This window comes from Canis lupus, chromosome 18, assembly GCF_003254725.2.
Source record: "Canis lupus dingo isolate Sandy chromosome 18, ASM325472v2, whole genome shotgun sequence".
In the NCBI taxonomy this organism is placed as follows: domain Eukaryota; kingdom Metazoa; phylum Chordata; class Mammalia; order Carnivora; family Canidae; genus Canis; species Canis lupus.
Genome location: NC_064260.1, coordinates 8259238 through 8282424, shown reverse-complemented (window position 1 = coordinate 8282424; position 23187 = coordinate 8259238). Strand labels below are relative to the sequence as shown.

At 48.5% G+C, this 23187-nt stretch overlaps 1 protein-coding gene and 1 long non-coding RNA gene across 4 annotated transcripts in view; one reads left to right on the top strand and one right to left on the bottom strand.

Moving 5' to 3' along the window:
* Nucleotides 1-559: 559 nt before the first annotated feature.
* On the bottom strand, nt 560-20221 carry INHBA (inhibin subunit beta A). The gene is made up of 3 exons (XM_049096313.1): nt 18669-20221; nt 15495-16118; nt 560-6076 (listed from the first exon to the last, which is right to left on the bottom strand). Exons 2-3 carry the CDS (start codon nt 15880-15882, stop codon nt 5190-5192), a joined length of 1275 nt encoding a protein of 424 aa, XP_048952270.1. The 5' UTR covers nt 15883-16118; nt 18669-20221; the 3' UTR covers nt 560-5189.
* The window catches only part of LOC112661380 (uncharacterized), a 111938-nt gene continuing 97635 nt past the window's right edge, over nt 8885-23187 (top strand). For all 3 annotated transcript variants that reach the window (XR_007403467.1, XR_007403468.1, XR_003137630.3), the window contains exon 1: nt 8885-9525. This is a non-coding gene — a long non-coding RNA (uncharacterized LOC112661380). The remainder of the gene's footprint in view (nt 9526-23187) is intronic.

The window sequence follows — 23187 nt, the reverse complement described above, 5'->3', positions numbered from 1 at the left end:
CAAACAGCCAATTTGGTCTTGACTGTACTTCTGTGATTCCATTTTGGTCCTGTTGGTCCTGGTTCTTTTCTTTCCTAAGTTATATCTGTTTCTAGCCCTAGTCACTCCCTGCAATACCAATTTTCTAGCCAGAAGGGAAAGGGAGAAGAAGGAGGGAAGGAGGAAAGGAAAGAAGGAGAGAAGGAGGGAGGAAAGAAGGGAAGGGGGAGGGATGTGGGAAGGGGGAGGGAAGGCAGGAATTTTACTTTATTTCATGTTACTTGCCACTACACTTTGAGAAATGGGAAATTAACAAAATGAATAAAATATAACTACTACTGGTCCAAGCATCTGCAGCCTATTACAAAGCCCTGCCACAGCAATATTTATTCTTTTCCTCTCTGAGTACTCTTGTTCCATCCAGCTTTTGTCTTCTCTCTCCCATTCAGTCTGTTTCTCATACGCTTCTCGATAATTACAGGAGAAACGAAATAATCACCCAGCAAAGGGTGTAGCCGTATGTGTGCAAAGTTGATCTTGGAAAACCAATAAGACATAAAATAAAAATAAAAATAAAAAATAAATCCCAAACAGGTTTTTTATTTAACATAAGGCCAAAGAAGCTATCAGGCGTTGCTGAATACTGTCCACTAACTGTACAAAATATTGACTGCATGCCTCGCAAACACCAAAATATCCGCTGGAATGCCATAGAAATAAATAACTTCTGCTATAAACACATGAAAACATATCAAACTGTTATCTCTTTAAACATATTGTAAATAAAAAAATTACCAGTACTTCTACACAATAAATATTAAGAAACCATTGACATAGTTGAAATGCACTCATATAAATTAACAACTTTAATTACATTAGCCAAACAGACGTCGGTTAAAGAACTGCATGTAGTATGCCAAAAAAAAAATAATAATAAAAACAAACAAACAAACAAACAAACAACATCAACCACAGAACATAAAAAGTTTTAAAACAAAACAGGCTTCAGATTATCTTGGCTTTCATAATTATATTTTTCTTTTAAAGAAAAATATCAACCCATTGTCAATGCACTGTTTTCCAAAGCATTTAAATAGAGGGTAAAACCCATTGGAAATTAATACAGAAGAAATGATTCACTTTATGCATAAAAAATAAATAATGTAGCTGAGACATGTGGTTTGCTTCTGCTCTTGAAGATGTGAACAGCTTCTAAGCATTCATTTTCTCTGACCCATACAACAGCTTCTCAGTGATAAAGGGTTTAATTTAAACACACACAATGTCCACCCCCAAACCTTCTGCCCACATCTACAAGTTCCATTTATTGTGTAGGGTTTCAGGGTGACTAAGTTCTTCTCTACATTGAAAAGGGAAGTTGCCAAAAGGCCCCCAGGAAATCATTTTTTCAAGTGAACATAATAATTTGAATCTAAGCTTAATACAACTGAGGCATTTGTGTTCTCTGTTTTTTAGAGTTACTTCTTGAGGTCCAATCCCGTGGGGGTGAAAAACAAAATTCATTTGCTCTTCCTTAGAGGAGAATGCAGGCATTCTCCTTGAAAACAAAGTGTGGAATCAATCTTAAATATCTATGAAATTGATTGGTCTTCAGGGACAAGAAAATCTCAACTCAGTGTGCTGGAACTTGCCATGCTTTTTTTTTTTTTTTTTTTAAATAAAGATAAAGAAAGAAAGAAAGAACCCAAACTACCAAATAATTATCATTCTTAAAAAATACTTTTCAGAGCTTTTAAGATTGGTATGAGTAGATTTTTAAGAGCCTAGAGATTAGCCCTAGAGAAAGAGCAGAGAGATGCTAAGATCAGATAGAGCCACCCTGTTTTAAGGAAAACCTACTGTGAAGAACCAATATCGTAGAATTTAAAAGCTTTTTCTTTTGGCTTCATGCTGCTACATGAAAAGTGTGGTTGTTTACAAGCCTGCGTATCTTCCAAGATTATTAAAGATAGCAGCAATTTCTAATTCTGTTTCAAGGCCACATAAATGTAATGAAATAATGTCAAAGATTGGGGATGCTTGATAACCCAATCATTTCATCTCAACTAACACATCCCATTCAAATATTGTCACGTGGGATTTCATTTTGCTCTGTTTGCAATTACTATGGCCACTAACCAAACTCCATCTCACCCCCAACTGTGTCCAGCACTCTTTTAAAGGGCTTAAAAAGATGGTGCACACACTTGAGATGAATGGGAGCCACCAACAGGCAGCTATCTTTGAGCGGCCTGCTTTTCCCACTGCTCTGACCATCTCTGCTAGTGCCCTGTGCACTAGGACTTGGTTCTACACGCTATCTTTGCGGGTTCCATTATTAGTGCCACTACCACATAAAAAGCAGTCTGAAAGGCCCTCTAAATTTTTCATGCAAATTTGTAAAGCTGAACATCACCATCCCCCTCACCTTGAAACTTTCCTCACGGTGCCCACCTTGCCAACCTCAACGATCTCCCGGCCAACGGTTAAGAGTGAGGAAGCAAGTACCAACTTTGCATGCTCTCCCTCTTACAATTAATTAGAGTCCACTCCCTTGTAGTACATGTTGTATTTTTGCAGAAGAAAGGGCGGACTTCGAGATGCAGTTAAGTATATCTACCCAGTAATAACATTAAAATAATTTGCCTACATACAGCCTGGAGTTCTAGGACACCAATTTAGTATATATATCTCAAGAAGAGCTAAACCACCTTTAGGAGCATTTGGTTTCTCACAATTTTATTTTCCTACCATTAATCTTTTTAAATCTATGAACTGACAGAGGGCTGAAAGCTTCTGTATTTTACAAAATACTAACGAATGCAATTTTTCCAAATTATTAGTATTTTTTTCAATTTTTGCAAACTACAAACAAGTCAGTAAAAACAAGGCTCTGTATTTTCAAAAACATATAAGTGAATAACTTATTAGCTATTCTAGGCAAGCTAAATACTATGGAATAAATTAGTAGAAATTTAGCTTTAAGCATGTACTTTGATATTTATAAAATGAAGTGTGTTTTTTTTCTTTTTTGCATCTGAGTCAATACATACAAACTTATATATCAGAAGTTTGGGCTGTAAATTAAAACATTAGGGATTTTTACCATTGCTGCCACCCTGCCGTTCTCTCCCTTCTTCCCAATCTCTCAAGACTTTTCTCCAAGTTATTTATCTTTTAGCTAGTGACAACAACATTATTTAGCCCAGCAAGTAAGATTTCTCACGCTTAGGCCTTAATCACAAAAAAAAAAAAAAAAAAAAAAAAAAAAGGTACCCAACTCTTCTTCTGGCCTAAAGATTAGGTTTTGTTCTTTCTGAAAAAGCTTTCTGATTTAAGATTGATTCCAATGGAAAATAAATAAAAGTCGTGCATGCAAAAAAATCAGCCTAGAACCTTGAAGAACATGAGTTTCCTGTTTTCCCTGCAGGGAATACCTGGTGGGATGGAGGTGAGGGGCAAGAAAGAGAGGGTGCTGGATCCCTGCACAACAAAAGAGGGTCTTGCTCAATATTCACTGGAGTTTCCAGGCTTCTTCCCATCCACATTTTTTTGAAATGTGCCCACCTAGTTCAGAGGAAAAGCAAAAACTATAGCCTATCCTTCTTAAAAATACTGTGTTTTGCACACAAACATTCATTGCTTTAAGAACATTACAAAATGACAGCCTGACGTGCTTAAAATGTGCATGGGCATGATGCGATCCATGTATATATACACACAGGTATGCATATGCACGAGCGACGTACATATACACACACAAGCATGTAGTGTTCCATGATAGCCGACAGTGTACAACTACTGTACATCCAGTATGAAATGGCCCGTTTCATGGATGTCAAAGGAGTCAAAAACCAAACTTCTCAGGTCTTCGAGGCCTGAACACAATCCACCCTACTCTGCCTTGAATCCCAACCCCTGACTCACTGATGGTGAATGATACCAACCACAGACAGACTGTTTAAAGGCTCACACAAATGTCTTTGGTGTATGTGTCTATTTTTTAAGGTACAAAATAATAATAATAATTATAATTATAATAATAAAAATAGCTATTTTGTGTGCTGTAGCAGTTCTTTTATAGCTCACATTAAGTGCAGCTCTTAACCCCCCCACCCCCACCCAAAGAAAATACTTGTTAAATAAGGATTAGACAGGTCAAACACCATTGTAGTGCAAATAGTAAACGATAAAAAAAAAAACAACATTTACAAAATATAGAAATGTTTGGATCCAACAGATGGACAAACATATTCCTTTCAAGTATCTCTCCTTGAAGAAAATAAAAATTAATCAGGTTACTTCCAATACAAAAAAGTCTCTCATTTTGTTCTCTCTCAGGTAAACAGTTTCAAACCTATTAGGTTGCATAGTACTAAGATCATAAGCACCTTAACGAAATGTAACTTGGTATTCTTTGTTCCTTGATTTTTCTCTCTTCCCATTCTTGTTCTCAAATTTTTTTTTTTAAGGTTGGTTTTTGTTTCGTTTTGCTCTGTTGCAAAACTGGTGCAGAAAAAAGAAGTGTGACCGCCTGCACACTATTGTTCTCTTACCAGTACATGTATGCATGTGTCGTGTGGAAATGCCTCTGTGTGTGGATGTGTGTGTGTGTGTGTGTGTGTGTCTGTGTGCGTGTGTGCACGGGCTGATATACACAGAGAGAGGGTCACACAGACATACCTTACAACCTGGGTAATTGGGTGGGAAAGCGCCTGTAACCGGCTCTTTCGGACTCATGGCTTTCTAGATGCTATTTGGGTTGTGCCAGCCCACATGACTGCAGACTAGACAAGTTGACCTCGAGGCTCACACTGAAAGGGGATTGAAAAGGAGGGGACAATACTCCCGCGTAAGCGACGGATGTCATCACCTCGATATCAGAAGAAATGAAGGGTGTGCCGCTCTCCTCTCCCTCCCAATTCCTATCTCGTCCTCTGCTCCATCTCTGAGCCCTGGCTAAGGAATTTCGCCACATCTTCCTTCATCTGTTTCAGGTTTTGCTTTTTAGTTTATTTATTTTTTTCTTAATCTCTATCTTTTTTTCCTGCTTGTTTAACTCAGAAACCTTAAACATTTCTTCTTTTTTTGTTGTTGTTGTTTTGTCTTTTGTTTTTGTTTGTTTGTTTTGTTTTTGTTTTTTGTTTTGCCACCGTCTCTTCTCTGGACAACTCCGGCTCCTGTCCCCCCACCCCTGGGCCGGGGGTGCTCTATGAGCACCCGCACTCCTCCACGATCATGTTCTGAATGTCCTTTTTGATGATGTTTTGCCCATCATCGTAGTACAGCATGGACATTGGTCTCAGCTTGGTGGGCACACAGCACGACTTGAGGTTGGTGAAGGGGCTGTGACCCCGCAGGCGGTAGTGGTTGATGACGGTCGAGTGAAAGGAGAGCGAGGACCCCGACGTGCCTGCTATGTGGCTCGGGCACCCACCCTCGCAGTAGTTGGCGTGATAGCCGGAGGGGGCGATGATCCAGTCGTTCCAGCCAATGTCCTTGAAGCTCACAAAGAACTGTTTCTTACAGCAGATGTTGACCTTGCCGTCACACTCCAGGCCCCGCCGCCGCCGCCGATGAGGGTGGTCTTCAGACTGGCGGGCCTGCAGCATGAGGAAAGGTCTGTGGGACTGCTCCTTGTCCTCGTCCCCCCCGGCCCCTGCGTCTCCTCCGTCCTTCTTCTTCCCTTCCCCCTCCTCCTCCTTCTTCTTCTTCTTGCCCAGGAGCACCAGGCTGGCGCCCGTCTCGTGGCACTGCTCGCAGGCAATCCGAACGTCCAGGGAGCTCCTGCCCTGGTCCAGCAAGCGCTGGATGCTGCTGGAGACAGGGAAGATGTGCCAGGTGCTCTTCCGTGCGTCCACCACCTTTTCAGAAATCAACACCTCGTTCCTCTCCTCCGGGAAGCCCATGTCCTCGGCCTCCTCCCCCGCATCCAAGCTGCCCTGGGGGTGCTTCTGCAAGAGCCGGATGGTGACTTTGGTCCTGGTCCTGTTGGCCTTGGGGACTTTGAGGAAGAGCCAGACTTCTGCACGCTCCACCACCGACAGGTCACTGCCTTCTTTGGAAATCTCAAAGTGCAGCGTTTTCCTGGCTGTGCCTGCAGACGAAACACAGCACAAGAGAGAGCAGGGACACTCGTTAGTTGTGCTGGGGGGTCACCACTCACTCATTTCGGGCGAGCGTGGCACCTCTGCCACCGTCTCCAGCAGGGGTCAGCGGGTCACGGCCCACCGGCCACCAGGAGGGTTTTGACAGTTGGAAATGGCTGAAGGGAAAGAGCATTTTGTGACACGTGAAACTTATAGGACATTCACACTCCAGTGCCCATAAATGAGGCTTCCTGGGACCACAGCTAGGCTCACTTCTTTACGGCTTGTCTGTGGCTGGCTCCTGTGCTCCATCATGGAGTCGGGCAGACCCAACCGAGACTGGCCCCCAGAGCAGAGCTTAAAATATTTGTTCTCCGGCCCTTTCCAGAGCAAGTCTGTCAACGCCTGGCTGGAGAGAGAAGAGAGCCTTAGACTGTCAGTGTCCGGAAGCCTGGGGGGCTCTGCGTCTGAGCACTAACTGTTTAATCTCAGTTTCATCTTCTATGAGATGGGGATGACGTAGTGACATTTGACCCATCATGCGGCGGGCTTGGCACAGCACGGATGAAGGCGCACTGCGAGCCCTGGCGAGCTGCGGAAGCCCCGCTCTGCCCACAGAAATGCACGGACACCCCCCACGTAAGTGAGCGTGGCGGGTGCCACCCAGCTAGCCCTGGCCACACCCTGCCCCACCCCTCCATCGTTTCTTGCCTGGGTCACCGCCACAGCCCTTCCCCACATCCGCCCCCCACACCCCCCAGCAGGGAGCCAGGCCCCTCTGCAATCATTGCAGCAGGTATACACAGAAAGTTCCCAGGACTCTGGGCTCCACCTCAGCTGCTTCGCCTTCAACTCCAACCCCTTTCAGTGCCCGGTCCTGGGTGGCTCAGCCACACCTGTTGGTTCAGGTCAGGAGCATCCCATACGCTGTCTCAGCCCCAGCCGGTGACCGCTGCCTAGAACCCTCCTGCTCCCCACACCTCATCATCAGTGGCCGCCCTGGAGAAGGGTTGGGTTTTCAGATGAGACCACATCACTCCCCTGCCCCACCACCCCCTCCAGCCAATGTCTGATTTAGGATGTCCCAGGTCAGAGAGTCTCTCTCTCTCTCTCTCTCTCTCTCTCACACACACACACAGTCACGGCCCGGGCACTTCCCAGGAGGTAGGCAAGCGCATCTTCAGCATGGAGTTACATCAGATTAGGAGATCCACCTCCTCCTGCCGCGTCCCCCGTTTCTGCCTGCTTCCTTTCTGAATGCAGCTCTAATGAGCCCCAATTACAGCAACTGCTACTAACAGCGAGGAAATCCCCACACTGGCGAGGCAGTTGGATTCAGAGACCATTCAGTTCTTGCCTAATGTAAACCGTTCCCTCCTCTTTCCGCAAGCACCTGTATGTCTCCGCACGCAACTACGTCTACTCTCGGGAGCAGGTGTCCAGACGAGAATTCTCTGCCTGAGCAAACCTTCCCCCTTATTTGCACTTTTACCACTTGGTGGTCCATGGGACACGCCCCCTTTGCCTGACCGCCTCCTGCGTGCACCTGCTCACAACCGTCCGCCGTCCGCCGTGCATCTCGGACCCGAATCTGAGGACAGGGTTGGAGGAGTTCATCTTAGAACTCGCAACTCCCTAGGAGGGTCTCCCTGCCTGGATTTCTATAGCTAACGGAAATCCAGCCATACTTATCACTCTCAGCCCTGAGATGTTTACGGTACTATAAATTTTCGGCACAGTTTCAAGTTCTCTGCAGCAGAAGGCAGGCTTTTCTGTGCATTGCGCACTGTAGATTCTGTTCTTAATTTAACACACTCTGCACACTGTGATTCTGATAGTGGTAAATTCGCTGAGGCCGGGGCCAGGAAGGGCTACATATGTATACGAAAGATTCTCTGGCATCTCGGTATAACGTTGCTAGCACGCTGGCCACGATGATGGGGGTGCCGGGGGTGGGGGGCGGGGGTCCTCTGCCTCCGGCCTTGGGTCTCTGGCAAGAGTTGAAATGAATAATAAAGCTAGGTTTACAATTAGATCACCAGAGTCGACAGCAGTTAGAAGAAGGGGAGACTGTCTTTTTCTTTCTTTCTTTTTTTTTTTTGTCAGGGGCATGATTTCTTTTCAAAATGTGAACGCAGTATTTCCCTTGGCTGAAAACTGGTGGGTTCTCTGTTGCTGTCTGTTTTTTGGGGGAAAGCAAAAGTGAAGATTCCAGGAAGGAGAGCTTAATGATTTAAATTTGAAAAGACAATCAGCAGTGGTAGGGTCCTTCGGAAGCCCCCCAAGGCCCTGGAGCCGCCCCCCCCCCGGAGGAGGAGTGGGCAGCCCCCCTCCAGGGCAGGCACCTCCACCCTGCCCCCCTAGAATCCTAACAAGCTACCTGCTGTTCTCCCTTCTGCCTCTATGCAGGCCAGCTCCTGAAACCCTAAACTGTGCTGGGTGCCACTGGAAAGACAGAGAGATAGTAGCTGCTAAATTAGAGAAGCCAGAGGGCACCAAGTTGTGTTTTGTTTTTCTAGGAAAGAGTGTGAAACTGGAGAATCCGACTCGTCCTCGGGATGGGAAAGCTCTCTGGGTTTCAGGTAACCCATTCCCACAGGCTCCTCCGCTCTGCTTTTACCAGGTTTGACAGGAGGGGCCAGGGTGAAGGTAGATAGATGGTCCTCGGGTAAAGACAGAGGGTCCAGGTGGCAGTGCGGAACCAGCATCCCTCTGACTTTCCATGAATAGAGTCCGGAGAAGTCCATAGATGCTGGGGGGTGGGGTGCGGTGAGGGGGGCCAAGGGGTGCTAATTGGCTGACTTGACAGGAGGAGCCAGAGCACATGCAAATTGCCTTTTGTAGGGCCAGGGGGGCTGAGGTCCCTGGTTTTCCAGCAACAGCCCACAGGACAGCCCCTCGTTCCACAAGAGCAGGTTTCTAAGGCATGATATAGCCCCACCCCTTCTTCACAGGCAGCTGTACTTGGAAGCAAATGATTTAGTGTTCCTGGGAGAGGATCGTACAAAGAGAGTACTCATTAGAGGGGGCTCAATCTGTCAGGTGCTGTTATATTAGGATCAGAGAGGCATCATAAAATGACTTTCAACCTGGTCCTGGCTGATAATTAACTGTACGGCATCGCCTGCGTACTGGGGAGAGGCACAGCGCTGATTTATGCATTGGTTTAATGATCTGAGCTCGAAAGACTGTTCCCTGCATTCGCATCCACTGCCTGTGTGCTGTATCTCTCCCCCATATTTCTGACATTTGGATTTTCCCCCTACTAATTGACATGCCTGTCGCCTCCTTCTCCTGGTGTCCATTTCTGGAACTGCTATTTGTATATTGCATGATATTTTATCAGGGAAAAAAAATAAAACAGATCCAATTCCATGAAAATGCTGTTGCCATAATGCTCAGGAGAACAGGGGGAAGAGAGAGATGCAAGTCTTCCTAATGTCTACCTTATATGCAGGTACAATTTAAAAGTTCTATTGTATTTGACTTATTAAGCAGTGCAATATATATATATATATTTTTCTCTTTTACATTTTTAGCTTTCATTGCAGAAGGGGGTGGAGAGAATGAGACAGCTAGAAGCTGAGATGATTAATATTTATCAGGGCTGCAGGTTTCAGAAAAGCTATTACGACCCTCAAGTTTCTTAGGTGTGCAAAATATACCTAGTCACCCGATTATGTTCCCTTTATCTGCATTTTACCTAAGAGAGATTGTTATACTGCAGTGATGCTTTCAGGATGCTCCAATCTTCAAATCCCTACGCGTGACAGTTTGAAAAATGGAAGGAGGGTGCCTGAGGCTGAGATGTTTGGGATCAATTACTAATCAGTCTCGGGTTTGACTTAACTATCTCCTGCATCAAATCCTGAAATGGAAGCCTTCCCACAATGCTTTGTGAACAGGTACAGCCTTAGCAGCGTATACAGGTGCGCACTGTGTTCCTGCATCAGCACCTACCTGCCCAGATAGAGCCGCTGGCGTTGCTAACCTTTCATTACCTACTCTGATAATATTCTTTTCATCCTCTGTGCTATTTTTTCCCTCCAGAGGCTCGTGAGCAAGGCTTGTATCACAGCCTTCTCTGCCTGAGTAATTCACTAAGAAAGTCCCACGCAAACCCATGTGGGTGATAATATCTCATCACTGAAACCTCTATGAGGTCGGTGGACAAATCGAAGGGAGAGAGAAAGGTGTATTTAAAAAAAAAAAAAAAAACGAGGAGGAGGAGGAAGGACAAAGATCACACCTTCCAGTTGCTGGGCAAGGGGGGTGGGGGCTTTGGGCAGAAGGAGGGCCGCAACCTGGAGGGAAGAATAACCCGAAAAAGCACCTTTTCCCTTTGCTTTCAGGATTTTTCAAATGTTTTTAATAACTCCATCAGGAAAGCAGGCCTGCCAAGGGTTAAGCAAGCAAGCCCCTCGTTTGTTCGTTCTTCCCCTCCCCCCATACCAGGACTCAAAATTCTGCTCTTCCTCAAGCCCTGCACCTCGGATCTGTGGGCGTAGGAACATTTCCAACGAAATAAGCAACACACACACACGCATCACGCACACGCACACGCACACACACGCAGTGTTTCATTTGTGTTCTGTTTTGTTTTCCTCACCAGGGTCCTGCCTAAAGTATGCTGCCCTCATACATAGGGGTAATGATTATGTCTCTAACGTGAATGTGGAAAATCTCGTTGTTTACAGAGGATTTTAACTCGCCATGGGGGAGAAAGCCTTGCTGTAAAATGTGGCCGTTACTTTTAATTTTCCATTCTGCCCCCGATTCCGCTGTGCCTAGCTCTGGTGTCGTCGGGGGTATGGGCGTCCAGGCTACCAGGCCGGCCTGTGTGTTCTCGGAAGCACTAGCTTTGCATTTGGACTGTTTCCAGTGGTTTGTGCAGAAGGCAGCAAGTGGGGTCTTAAAGGGTATGCCTCCCTTAACCTGCCGCTGAGGGTTTTGCCTGGAGGAGAACTATAGCTTTGGTCATAAATTATCTGGTTGATTTTGTTAGCCTTGGTATTTTTTTCCCCCTTAGGATCTGCTATTGAATTGTAAATGCTCGACCACATTCGGGTGTCTTCCATTTCAATGGTGATGAAATAGAGAGAGAGAGAGAGAAAGAGAGAGAGAGAGAGGTGGGGGGGGTTAGTTTCCGCAAAGAAGGAGAGAAAATTCTTAAGATTCAGCCCACAGAAATTTCAGAGACTTCCTCCAAAGTTCCTGAGAACTTTTACACTTTGGATTCTGGATTTAGGGACCGGTGGAGTAGGAGACATTCTGATCTACAGCTCATGCTCCAGGATAGTTTAGCAGAAGAGGGGCCAAGACAAATACGTGTTTTCACTAAAAGTGCCGGGGAAGGTAGGACTCCCAGTTCTCCAAATATGAAAGCTGACTTTCTGCCCTCCGAGGGCTCCCCCCCACCCCGCCCCAACTCCGACCCACCTACGTCACAGGCCCAAACCACTAGGCATCTCGCTTCTTGTCTCGCCTCCACCATTTGGCTCCAGCCTCAGCTCAGAAACAAACGCATCCCCCGAAGCTGCACCCAAGTCCTCACAAGGCGTTCAGCAAACAGCCCTTTCCTCCCTGTTGGAAGTCACTTGTCATTTGTCGCTGGTGAAAAGCGTTGATAAGCCAGGCAGACCAGGCAACAAAATGAGGAAAGATGGAAGGCGTTTTGGTAAAAGCCCAGGCAGCCAGCCGTCTTAGGGAGAGATGTGTGAGCAGATCAGTGCTGCTGATGATTCATGGTCACATTTCTCCACGCTCTGCTTTGTTTTGCTTCTGAAATGTATCATTCCTCTGTCTTCCATAGAGCTCCGGAATGTTCATATGTATCCCTAGAATTCCCATTTCCTTTCCTCTGTCTCCTTTACTGGGTCACAGGTAGTCGTGATTCTCTCATCCCATAAAATCCTAACTTTCTCCTGGAGCTGGAGAGGAAGGGGGGGGGGCACTGATAATCACCAGGATCTGGGCGCTTACAGATTGGGGCTTCCAGGAGGTGAAATTGCCTTTCCCTAGATTGACTGCTAAGGAGCAAAAGTCTTTGGAATGCGCCCTCTTGTGGCCACTCATCTCTCCTTCTTCGGAGAAGAAAGCCTGTAACCCCTAAAGGCGCCCTTCAGTGAGGGAGAAGTCTCAGGAAGGGTCCCTAGGCTGGCACGGGCTTGGTGGGAGTCGACTCCCCCTTGAGATGGCTTTCTTGGGCTGGGAAAGACAGATCGTCATCCAAGCAAGCCTCCCTAGACCTCTGTTTGGGAAGTATTTCTAATTCAACTCGCCTGTAACTGGAACCCTCCAAGAGGGGGAGATTTCCATGTTACTTTCAACAACACCTGGGCTTAGTGAGCACTTCCCGCTTCTTGGCGCTTCACTTGTCTTTCTGTCCCTATCCGATCCTCACCAAGCGCTATCAATCCACTAGGCTGATTGCCATAATCAGCGTGTAAATCTGGCAGCCTATGGAGACTCAGTGATGTGCTGTTAGTGGACACTGACTGCCCCTATATCATCACAGATCACAGGAAGATAAAATAGGATACAGCCATCCAGAAGGACATGGATTTCACTGACAATTATAGAGAACGCTGACTTGACCCTACCCATCCCTTCTTCTTTTCCTTTCCGGTCTTAAGGTAAACACAGCGGCATTCTATGCCAGCCGGCCAAAGAATGGAGTGATCTTGGTGAGCTATCTGGGGTGACATGCGTTAAAAAAAATAATTTTTATTTGTTGGAATAAATTTCAGAGAGCCCGAGAGCAGCTCTTTGCCACTTAGTTGGTAACAACTCATAGCAGCCTTACAAGGATGGGGCGCTCTCCACTGAGCCCCAATGGGACAAACTCAGTTCCTAAGAGTCCTAGACACGAGCTGTTTGCGGTCCCTCAACTGCTAGGCCGTGTCGTGGCCTTATTTAACCACCAAGAAGGGTGGAGGCAAAAATTATACACGAATCCCCCCAGCTGAGGGATCTTAAGGTCGAAAGATACATCTATGGGTATGGGTCGGTGGCACCGGCATCAGGGACACTAACCGGGTTCCGTGCCGTACCAAATAGTTTACAGAAGGACGACAAATGACTCTCCTTTGCTACTCCCCCAATTCTTACATTTGACATAGTTTGGATATTCCGAAGGTTGAATTAGTCCAAAAGCAAGAAGACATTTCTGTACATTCAGTGGATGAAGCTCTTTCCTAGTTAGCAGAATCAGCAACAAAATACTCATCTGGAGTACCACTTGGAGGAGCAGGTTGTCCATACAGCAATCATTAATTCCGCGAAATCATAGTAAATCAACTTGAAGTTGAGGTGTGGAAACTTCTCAGATGAGGAAAATAAGTAGGGGTCATAAACATTTTCTGTGACTCCCGCAGCTCATCCAAAGTCAAGTTGTAAACTCAACCAGGAGGAGTTTTCCATTACAAGCCTTAAACTGGAGTCAGCGTGTGAGTCAAATGAATCACCTTTGAAAAAAGTAACTCCATGTCTTTTAAACTAAACACCTAACAGGAAAGCTAAAAAAAAAAAAAAAAAATGACAAGAGTTCATAGAAAAGAGAAAAAGACTGCCACTGAGATGAAGGCCATAAGTAAGAAAGAATGTAAAAGGTCAAATTCTTTCTCTGCAGAACCTCTCAAGGCCAAGAGCATGATTTGCTAGACAAGTCAGCGAAGTCAGAAAGAGAGGCTGTTGCTAGAGCATCAGGTGTATATTAAAAGTGGTCAGAGGCATAGGTACACTTAGTCATCTGACGCCGGGAAAGCCAATTGAGTAGGACCTGCAATTAAGGCCATCATGTGGGGTGACTGGTTTATAAAAACCTCCAGGGTCCCTTTGTGCCAGCACAGGGAGCAGACCTGTGGACCCCGGGAATCCATTCCCCTCCACTGGACTCAGTGTCAGTAAGCACCTTCCCTCCTACCTCGCCCCCCAGGAAAGGTGAGCGGCCCCGTGAAATCGCCAACCTGACTCTGTCCCTCAGTAAGCTTCGAAAGATAAAGTCCTAACCCTCGTGCCATTCGGGGGCTGCATCAAGAAAGAGCTTAGAGAAAGAAAGACCTTCTTTTAAAAGAAGCCTCTGCCGAGGGAGAGGGAGACACTGTCCTGCCAGGAGGCTCGTGGGACATCAGGGCTTCTCCTCCCAGGGGAGCCAGGAAGCCAGCAGGCTATCTGCTCCCCGAAAAGGATGCCCAGGTCTGGCAGGGTTTTCTTGAAAACAGAACATCTGAGTCAACAGGTTTTCAGGATTGGAAATTCTGAGTGTTGCCTTAATTGTTTATACTGCTGCGGCAAACTTTTAAACAGAAATGCTGGGAGTCCCTGCACATACTTTACTGGCCATATGCTCTACCAAACAAAACAATGGCATTCCTTTCAAATGGATTTGGCAAGGGGTACGATTCTTTAGGCTGGCATTACCATGAAAGTAACACAGTATTAACACATCTGTGCGCCGGGGCGTGCCCGGACTAGCGGCGTGCGAAGGGGCTGTGTCACCTAACTGTAAAAATAACCTGGCTCCGGGGCTGGGGCCACACTTGTGACAGGTATTTTTCTATTCAGCAACAGGTTAGCATGTTCCCGAGCCAATGATTAGAATCTATTAAAGTTCTTCCTCTTAAGGATTGAGTGAGAGTTCAGTGTAGTATCTGAGAGCACTTTGTCAAGGTTGCATTCCTTGGCAGGGAGCTCTTAGTAACTTTGCAGAGAACAAAACTCTTTTTTTTTTTTTTTTTTTTTTTGTTCAGAGAGCAAAAGTCAGCGTTCCAAAAGTGACTGCTGGTTCAATGTCAGCTGTCCCCCCCCCACCACCAAAGTCCCTCTTGACTGCCTCGAATGTGATGCTTGTGCTCTTCTAAGAGTTTCTAAAGGTAAAAAAAAAAAAAAAAAAGACTGTCACCAGCACTAAGTAAGCCCTGCTTGTCGGTGTGGCCCCTGACTGGACTTTTAAAGGGAAGGTTTGTTTTAAGACAATGACTTCATCTGTGCCTGTTCCCACCCCGACCCCACACTCCGCGCGGCGTGCGCCCCCCCACCCCAACTCACCCCATAAAAACTTTGGATGGGGTCCGGAAGCCTCCTGGGCTCCCTGCCCCCAGCCCACCGCCCTGCACCCCTGCAGCCCCCGACAATGCCCGGGCTTCCAGCGGGGCTGCCTGGATGTGGTCTGCAGGGCCGGGCGGGCAGGGCGGGCAGGGCGCGGGAGCCTCGCGCACGCAGACCCGCCTGCAGCTCCTCCGCGGCCCCGAGGGCTCGGCCCGGTCGCGCTCCCCTGGGGACCCGGGGAGGCCTCGCCCCCCGCGCGCCCCCCGCGCCCCCCCCCCCCCGGCCGCGGCGCCCCGTGCCCGTGCGCCCCCCCGACCTCCCCCCAGGCCTGGCACGGGCTCCCCACCCCCACCCCCCGCGCCCCATGCCCGCACCCACCTGATTCCGCGAACGTGATGATCTCCGAGGTCTGCTCCATGAGTTCATTCATTTCTGCCCTCCTGCCGATGTCATCCTCTATCTCCACGAACCCGTTCTCCCCGACTTTGCCTACGTGCAGCTTGCGGATCGCGTTCAGAAGCGCCGCCTTGGGCACCGGCTGGGTGACTTCGGGTCTCTTCTTCAAGTGCAGCATGTTGAGGATGTGCTTCTTGACGGCCTCCACCATCTCGGGCTGGGAGTTGGGGGCATCCCTGGGCAGGGCGGTGAGCGCGCAGGCCGGGCAGGCGGGGGCCGCGCCGGGCCCCTCGGGCCCCGGGGTCGGGGAGCTCCGCACTATAATCCAGCAACTCGCCACCAAGAATCCTCTCAGCCAGAGCAAGGGCATCCTGGCAGCAAAAGTTGTCGTGGTCGCCTTTTTTAAAAGGCCCTGCTTTGCCTCCCCCCTCACGCACAGGGTTGGGTTTTTTTTTTTTTTTTTTTTTTGTGGGTTTTTTTTTTCCTCCTCCTTCCTTCCTTCCTTCCTTTTCTTTCTTTTCTCTTTTTCTTTTTTCTTTTTTCTTTTTTTCTTTTCTTTCTTTCTTTCTTTTTTTTTTTTCTCCCTCCTCCTCTTCAGCAAATGCTCTGGAACAAGAACAAAAAGTTTTCTGGGAAGTTTTGTTTGCAGGTTCCCTCTCTGAATGCAGTCAGTGCTGTAGGTTTGTGGCTGTCAGGGAGGAGAGTTCTGACTGTCTCCGAGTAAGAGAGAAGGAGGGAGGGAGGGAGGGAGAGAGGGAGGGAGAGAGGGAGGGAGGGAAGGAGGGAGGGAGACACGGGTGGGGGGGAGACAGAGACACACAGAGAGGATGGGAGGGAGAGAGACAGGGAGAGAGAGGAGAGGACCAGAGGGGGGAGAGGGAGAGGGAGAGAGAGGGAGGGAGAGACAGGGAGAGAGAGAGACAGGGAGAGGGAGAGAGAGGGGGAGAGAGAGAGAGGGAGAGAGGGACAGGGAGAGAGAGAGAGAGGAGAGAGAGGGAGAGAGGAGAGAGAACGATTGGTCCTAAGTGAGTGCGTGAATGGGCGAGGGAGGGAGTTTGTCTGTGAGTAGAGGCTGTGATTAGGAAGGGGAGGGACACCCGTCTTCTGACAGGCTGCTTTCCTTCTGCTCACTGTTCCGCACACACACCTCTCTTCCATAGCACCATTCTCGGGAGTTCTACTTTCCCTTCTGAAAGAAATCCTCCGAATTTGGTTCTACTTCCCCCTTTTTTTTTTTTTCTATTTCTTTCCTTTTTTTTTTTTTTTGCCTTCTCTGCCCAGTCCCCTTGCTTCCCCTTCTTCCTCTCTTGGAGGGGAAAGGCCCCCCACCCACCGACCCCCTGGAAGGCACCGTCCCAGCCTCCCGGGGTGCCTGGGTGGGAGCGCTCTGCCCCCAGGGCCCTGCACCCCAGGGTGCCGGGGGACCCCCTCCGGTAGGCGGGTAGGCGGCCGCACAGGTGGCAGGAGGTCGGGGGACCCGGGGCGGGCAGGTCGCTGGGGCCGATCGGCGGTCCCCAGTCCGGGGTGGGGGGGAGCTCCCCCCCAGGGCACCCTTCCCCCATTCATTCATATGTAAATGGTCAGGGTCGCTGGGGAGCCCCGGAGAACTTCGGTGGGGGGCATCTCAGACGCTCTGACTTTTCCCAACTGCCAACTGCAGCCGGGCAGCGAGCGATCCCCGTCCCCGGCACCAGGCGACCTGCTCCTGTCACCTGGACCCTCTCCCCGGCCGCCGCCCCCTCGGGCTGCACACAGCGCACCCTGGCCGCTGACAGCCGCCGCCCGGACCTCTGGGCACACTGCACTGCTCCCCTTGGCCTTTCCCACCTCGTCTGCCACCACAAGCATGCCCCTGGGACGTGGATCCCCGGTCCCCTGGGAAAAGAGGCTCTAAAATATACTGGCAGCTTATTTCCTCTGCCCTGGGAGACTTCTCCAGCCTGCCCCCTGCCCTGTCCTGGGCCAGCCTGTCCTGGGACTGGCCTCCTGAAGGCTCCTTTTTCCCCTCAAAGGACCAGCACAGATGAAATCATCATGGATTGCAGTGTTCACAGAAAAAGAAAAATGTGAATTTTTAAACAATGCCTCTCTGAGTTTTTTTTATTCTCCCCCCCACCCTTTTTTTTTTTTTTTCATTTTCTGTCTTATTGCTTTTATCATGCAGAAGTATCTTTAAGAGGTCCATCTGTTAAAGCTTTCCTTCTCTCTCGGTTTCTTTCCCACACATAAGCCCTCAGTTTCTGTAGATACAGTCAGCTTATATCTGACACCTAGTGTGTTCAGAGTATTATAGTTAAGCAATGTGCTCTGGGTGGAAAAAGTTAGTAAATACCATTACTACAAGCCTAGGATCCGAGGGCAAAGGGGGGAGGGTGAATAGATTGGGACATTGAGGTAAAATTACAGTTTGCAAAGACAGCACTGCTCTCCTGAATCTGACACGCTGTCCCCCTTTTGCAAAACAATTACTTTGCAAGACTTTCTCTGTTCCAAGCCATCTATCAGGCTTGGGATTTATCCTCCAGGAACATCAATTACTCTGCTCTTCTTTTTAAGACTTGGTCCACATTCCCTAAAGAGTCCTTTTTTTTTTTTTTTTTTTTTTTGTGGTTTTTTTTAGTGGGGGCTGGTGAAAGGCAATGGGGAGGGGGCATTTGCGCTCTAACCCCTTAATAAAACATCTCTGAAATACAAAACTTAACATAATCTCCTGCATTTTGGCGTCACATATACAGTACCCAAAGCATTTTGTAGTCCAATTAAATTTTACAAGAGAGACTGAAATAAAACTCAAAGTTTAATGACTCCCAGCCAGTCCAGAGTCCCAATAGTAGCATTTAGATAAGGGGAGCTTATCAATATTTGGATCCCCTCTGTCTGTGAGTGTGTGTGTGTTCCCTGGATTTACTGTTGGTGAATGTAACTCTTCAAAACAGCTTTCTCTGTGGCATATGTACTTGTATATAAGTGCTGAATGGGTTGTAGAAACACGCAATCTATTTGCATGCTCTGCTATTAAAAGCTGTATTAACCTGCCTGAATAATATAAAAAGGCACAAATCCCAACGTGCATGGAAGTGCAGTGAGTAAATTCCTTCTAACCTTTCTGGCTATGAATGTGTCAAGACCTCCGAAGTAAGAGTTAAAAAGCATTACCTTTCCGGTCCTCTCTCTTTCACCAGCAGACTCTTGTATCATGTGGTAAGAGCTGTCTGAAGAGTTCCTCTTCATGTATTGGCACTCTGAAGTTTTATACTGTACTACTTATTTGCACACTCACACATTGGTACCACTCAAACAGAGGAGGGCTGGGGCTTTGTTGGGGATTGGTTAGAATCAGCATGACATCAGCAGATGACTGGTTTTTCCAGTGTGAGACATATTTCATAATTCATTATCTAATGGAAAGCCTTTCTTGGCTGCTGGGACACTACTTGGTGATCACTGAGCCAGTTAAACCTCTGACCGACTAGACTACCTTTTAGAAAAACACTGGAATTGCATAGCTCTATCTCCCTGAGTGTCCAGCTTCCAACTTTTACTGCTCGAGCACACACTTCTCATTATATTCAGGTTCAGTTTTATGTCTTCACATAAAACATCTGTTACTTCATGAAGTTGCCTCTATCTACAAAGTATTTTATTGTTTCTTACAGGGAAGAAAACTTGCAGGGCTCTTTATAGAGATTCTGACTTGCTTTTTAAAATAAGATACTTCATTGAGGGGGGGAAGAATGGGAAAATGTGCATACCTATAGGATGATGGCCTGCCCCTCCCCTGACTTCCACTATTATTTTACATCTCGAAATTGAATGTCTGCTTCGTAAATCATTTATCACCAAGAACTTTGAAAATCGTCATTCTCTGCTAGTGAACTTTATAAATATCCTTTCCCAGTCTTTAGAATCACTGTCCAACTAGCAAAAAAAAAAAAAAAAAAAAGGAAGCAAGCAAGCAAGCTCACACATCATTCTTCTTTATCAGAACTTTGAGTCCTACGATTTCTAAATTGTTACAAACATTACATGAGATTAATGAAAAGAAACGAACATTCTTTGAAATGGGGGTTAAGTCGCTTAGAGTTCCTGTTGGGGGAGAGGGTTGCCAGCAAGGCTGAGAAACAACACAGTTGGAAGGAATCTTCAGAGGAACATAGTGGGGAAGGGTTGTTTGAAGGAGTATAGCTGAAGCATAAGCCGGGTACTCATGACAAGTTGAATAAAATGTGCAAAATTGGGAGCTAATGAAAGCCATATGACCAGATATGTTGTTTTGTATGCAGGATTTAACATGCATAAAATAAACTTTTCACTGTGCCCACAAGCAAAATATAGAGGCTCTGGCCTCCTGATGTGTAGTTTAAGGAGGTTCCTTTAGGACACCAGGAGTTTGCTGTGTAGGAGGGTCTGCCTCGGCTAAACCCAGAGAAAGTGTGGATGGTGAGCTGTACATCGGGGTGGGGTGGGGTGGGGGGTATTCTAAGAACTGCATATGCAGAAATAAAGAAATTAAATCATTAGGTTGTAGAGGAGCAGAGGGAGTCTGGGAAGGAAAGCCAGAAGCAGGATGAGCGCTGGTTAACTCCAAAACTGCCCATGGGTTTGGGCTTTGGAATCCGATGGACTCAACCCCTGCCTGTCCAAGAAAGGAACTTCCCCAGCCCTTTTGGATGAGCACTCCTGGAGAGCTCTGGCCCAGGGAGCCTCTGAACCCACCGTCTCCCAGGCGTGAACCCCAGGGTGGGGGGTCCTGGAAATAGCATCCTGTTTATGAGTCTGGGGGTGGGGGGAAGGGAGGTGGCACAGAACAAACTCAGAGTCCATATAACCTCAGGCCTCAGTGTCCTAGTCTATACAGTGGGATCCCCAATACTCGCTGGACTGCAGGGTCCAGCACCCGCACGCGTGCGCTCAGAAAATACTAGGTGGCATGACTCTTGAGACGCCTGGTGGCTCTCTGGCAACATTGGCGCCCCAGAGATCTGCAGAGCCCTGCCTAGACGAGAGCGACCCTACACCTGCGTGACTCAGACAGAGTCAGGCCAGGGACCGGATGCCACCACCACGGAGAGAGGTGCCCACCTTCCCAGCGGGTCAGCCCACCAGCGGTGATGTCATCTTCTCTACCTGAATCCCCAGCCTCAGAGCTGAGCCACCCTGGAAATGCCTCCTCACTCGGTGGAAATTGGAGTGGGGGTGGAAGAGGAAGCAGGCAGGTTAAAATAACTTGTGTCGAACACTGGGGACTGGGAGGGATCTCTTCCCTTCCCAACTCCAGGGCCCGGGGTGGGGTGGTGCTGGTGCTGGTGGTGCTGGTGGTGCTGGTGGTGCTGGTGGTGCTGGTGGTGCTGGTGGGGGCGGGGGGGGCGGTCAGCCCAACTCCTGACAGGCATCCACTTTTCCTGCCTGGGTTTGGTTTCTCTTTCACTTCCTGCCCCCTCCCCCAGCAGCGTCCCCGCGGCCGGCCCTGCGGTCCCCGCCGCTCGGCCTGCCACCGTACCTTGAGCAGCACCTGCTGGCAGCTCCCAGGGATCACGCCGGACGCGGCCGCTGCTCGAGCCCGGCTCGCGGCGCTGGAGTCTGGGCCAAAGCCGCTCCGAGCGGGCCGCCTCTATTTTTACCCCGAGCACCAGCAAGGGCAACTTCTTTTAAGAGCAGCTCTTGATTTTTCCCCCCTTTTGGCAGCTAAAGAATTCAGAGAGGGGGAGAGAAAGAGAGAGAGAGAGAGAGAGAGAGACAGAGACAGAGGAAAAAAAAATCACTATGCAGTGAGTGCAGCTGGGAGGCTCTGAACCCAGCCCTCGGGGACCGGGCCGGGCCCGGGAGCGCCCCCGCCCCCCACGAGCTGGCCCTCTCCGCGTGGGGACTCGTCCTGCCCGCGTCTGCGCTAGCACCGTGGCCCGCTGCCACCGCGGTTTTCACCTAGTGCGGGCGGCCGGATTCACTGGCGACTTCCCAAATCTCCCCACTACTCGCTGGAGCGTTTGCGTGGCTCTGTTCTCGCCTCGAGGAGCAGCCCCTGGAGAACCCGGTGGAGCAGCTTGCTGCGAGAAGGAGCCGGGAGGGAAACTGTGGTACCTTATTTTACTGTAATTGCAAAAGGCACGATGTGCCAGAGATTTATATTTAGACGTTGTATGTTTCTACTTTTATGTAAATGGAGCAATTAGGGCCTGTCTTGCTGCTGCTAACTCCAGTGCTTGTGCCTTGCTGGGGAGCTGGTGTTTTCAATCACAATTAGTGAGCTGGTCAAAAAACAAAGTTCATCTGAGGATAAGAGCTCGGTGGCGTGGAGGGAGGAGAGCCCGGCGGGCCCCCCGTGCCTCCCTGTGGCCTGTGGTGACACACACCTTAGGGCACGGCTAACTTATAGTGGTGTTTACCCGTGGCAGCAGCTGTCCCCGTACAAAGCTGGCATAGATCAAGAAGCAAGAATGTTCATTTCTCTTCTCAGGCAGACCGTCTGTCCTTCGGCTTTCATCCATGCTATTAATTGGTCTCTTTGCTCACTACTCCCGGAACAGGGAGACGGGCCTAGGAAAGGGGGCCGTTTTTCAGGGCTCCCTGATTTTCACGGCTGCTCATGCAGGGCCGTTCGCCAGTGCAACACACGCGCGAGGAGCTGAGCACACCCTGAGCAGGTGACCGGGAAGCTGTCCGTCTGATTCAGCCGAGATGGCACGAGGCTGGGGGTTCAGAGCACCGACTATGCTGCTGACGACTCAGGGTGTTTTAGTTCCTTCCTATGAAAAATCTGTTTCCAAAAAAGCATGATTTCTGGTTCATCCCGTCTGGGAAACGGAACATAAAACGTGACTATGGAGAGAAATCAAAAGGACTCGAGGTGTTCTCAGCAGCTGCCGTGTTATTCTGGGCTCCAGGCAGGAAAACCTTGCCTCGGTGGGGAGCGGTGACTCCCTCGAGAGGCAGCTCGGAATCCAGAAAACATGGGCAGGATCCAGAGTGATATTTGCTGCAGGGAGATCAGGAGTCTCATCAGATGGCTTAGACTGAATACAGGACTGGCAAGCCCTGCCAGATTCCTGGACAGCCAGAGCCTGCCCGGGGCCTGGGCTGAAGGTTAGGTAGGTAGACAGATTTGCCACCGAGAGGGCCCAGCGTTCCACGGTCCCCATGGAACTGGGAAGCTGTTTGCTTATAAGTGAAGTCCAGCAACGCACGCAGCAGAACAGAGAGGGAGAGGGAAGCATGAAAATTCCTCCCAAACTCATTTAGAAAACAGGAGGGTCAGAAACAGTTAATCCAACACCCGATTCCTAAACCTCGCATTTCTCTGAGAACCGCCGGAATATCCCACAAAGCCTTGTGCTGGGTACGCCTGCTCTGTGTTCAGAGTGTTTGGAGATGCCTTATCTAAACCGAGGGAACCCAGATGCTACAACTAAAATGATTAGGGAAATAAAAGAAGGAGAATAAAAACAAACACACAAACAAACCCAACCCGGTAAACCGTTATCCTTCAGTCTTAAAGCAGTGGTTCTCAACCGGGGTGATTTTCCTCCCCAGGAGACATTTGGCAATGTTTGAACACATTTTTGCCTGACATATCTGGGAAGGAAAGTGCTAGTGGCATCTAGTGGGTAGAGGCCAGGGATGCCGCTAAACATCCTGCAAGGCATGGATCAGCCCCCATTCCGGAGAAATCATCCGGCCC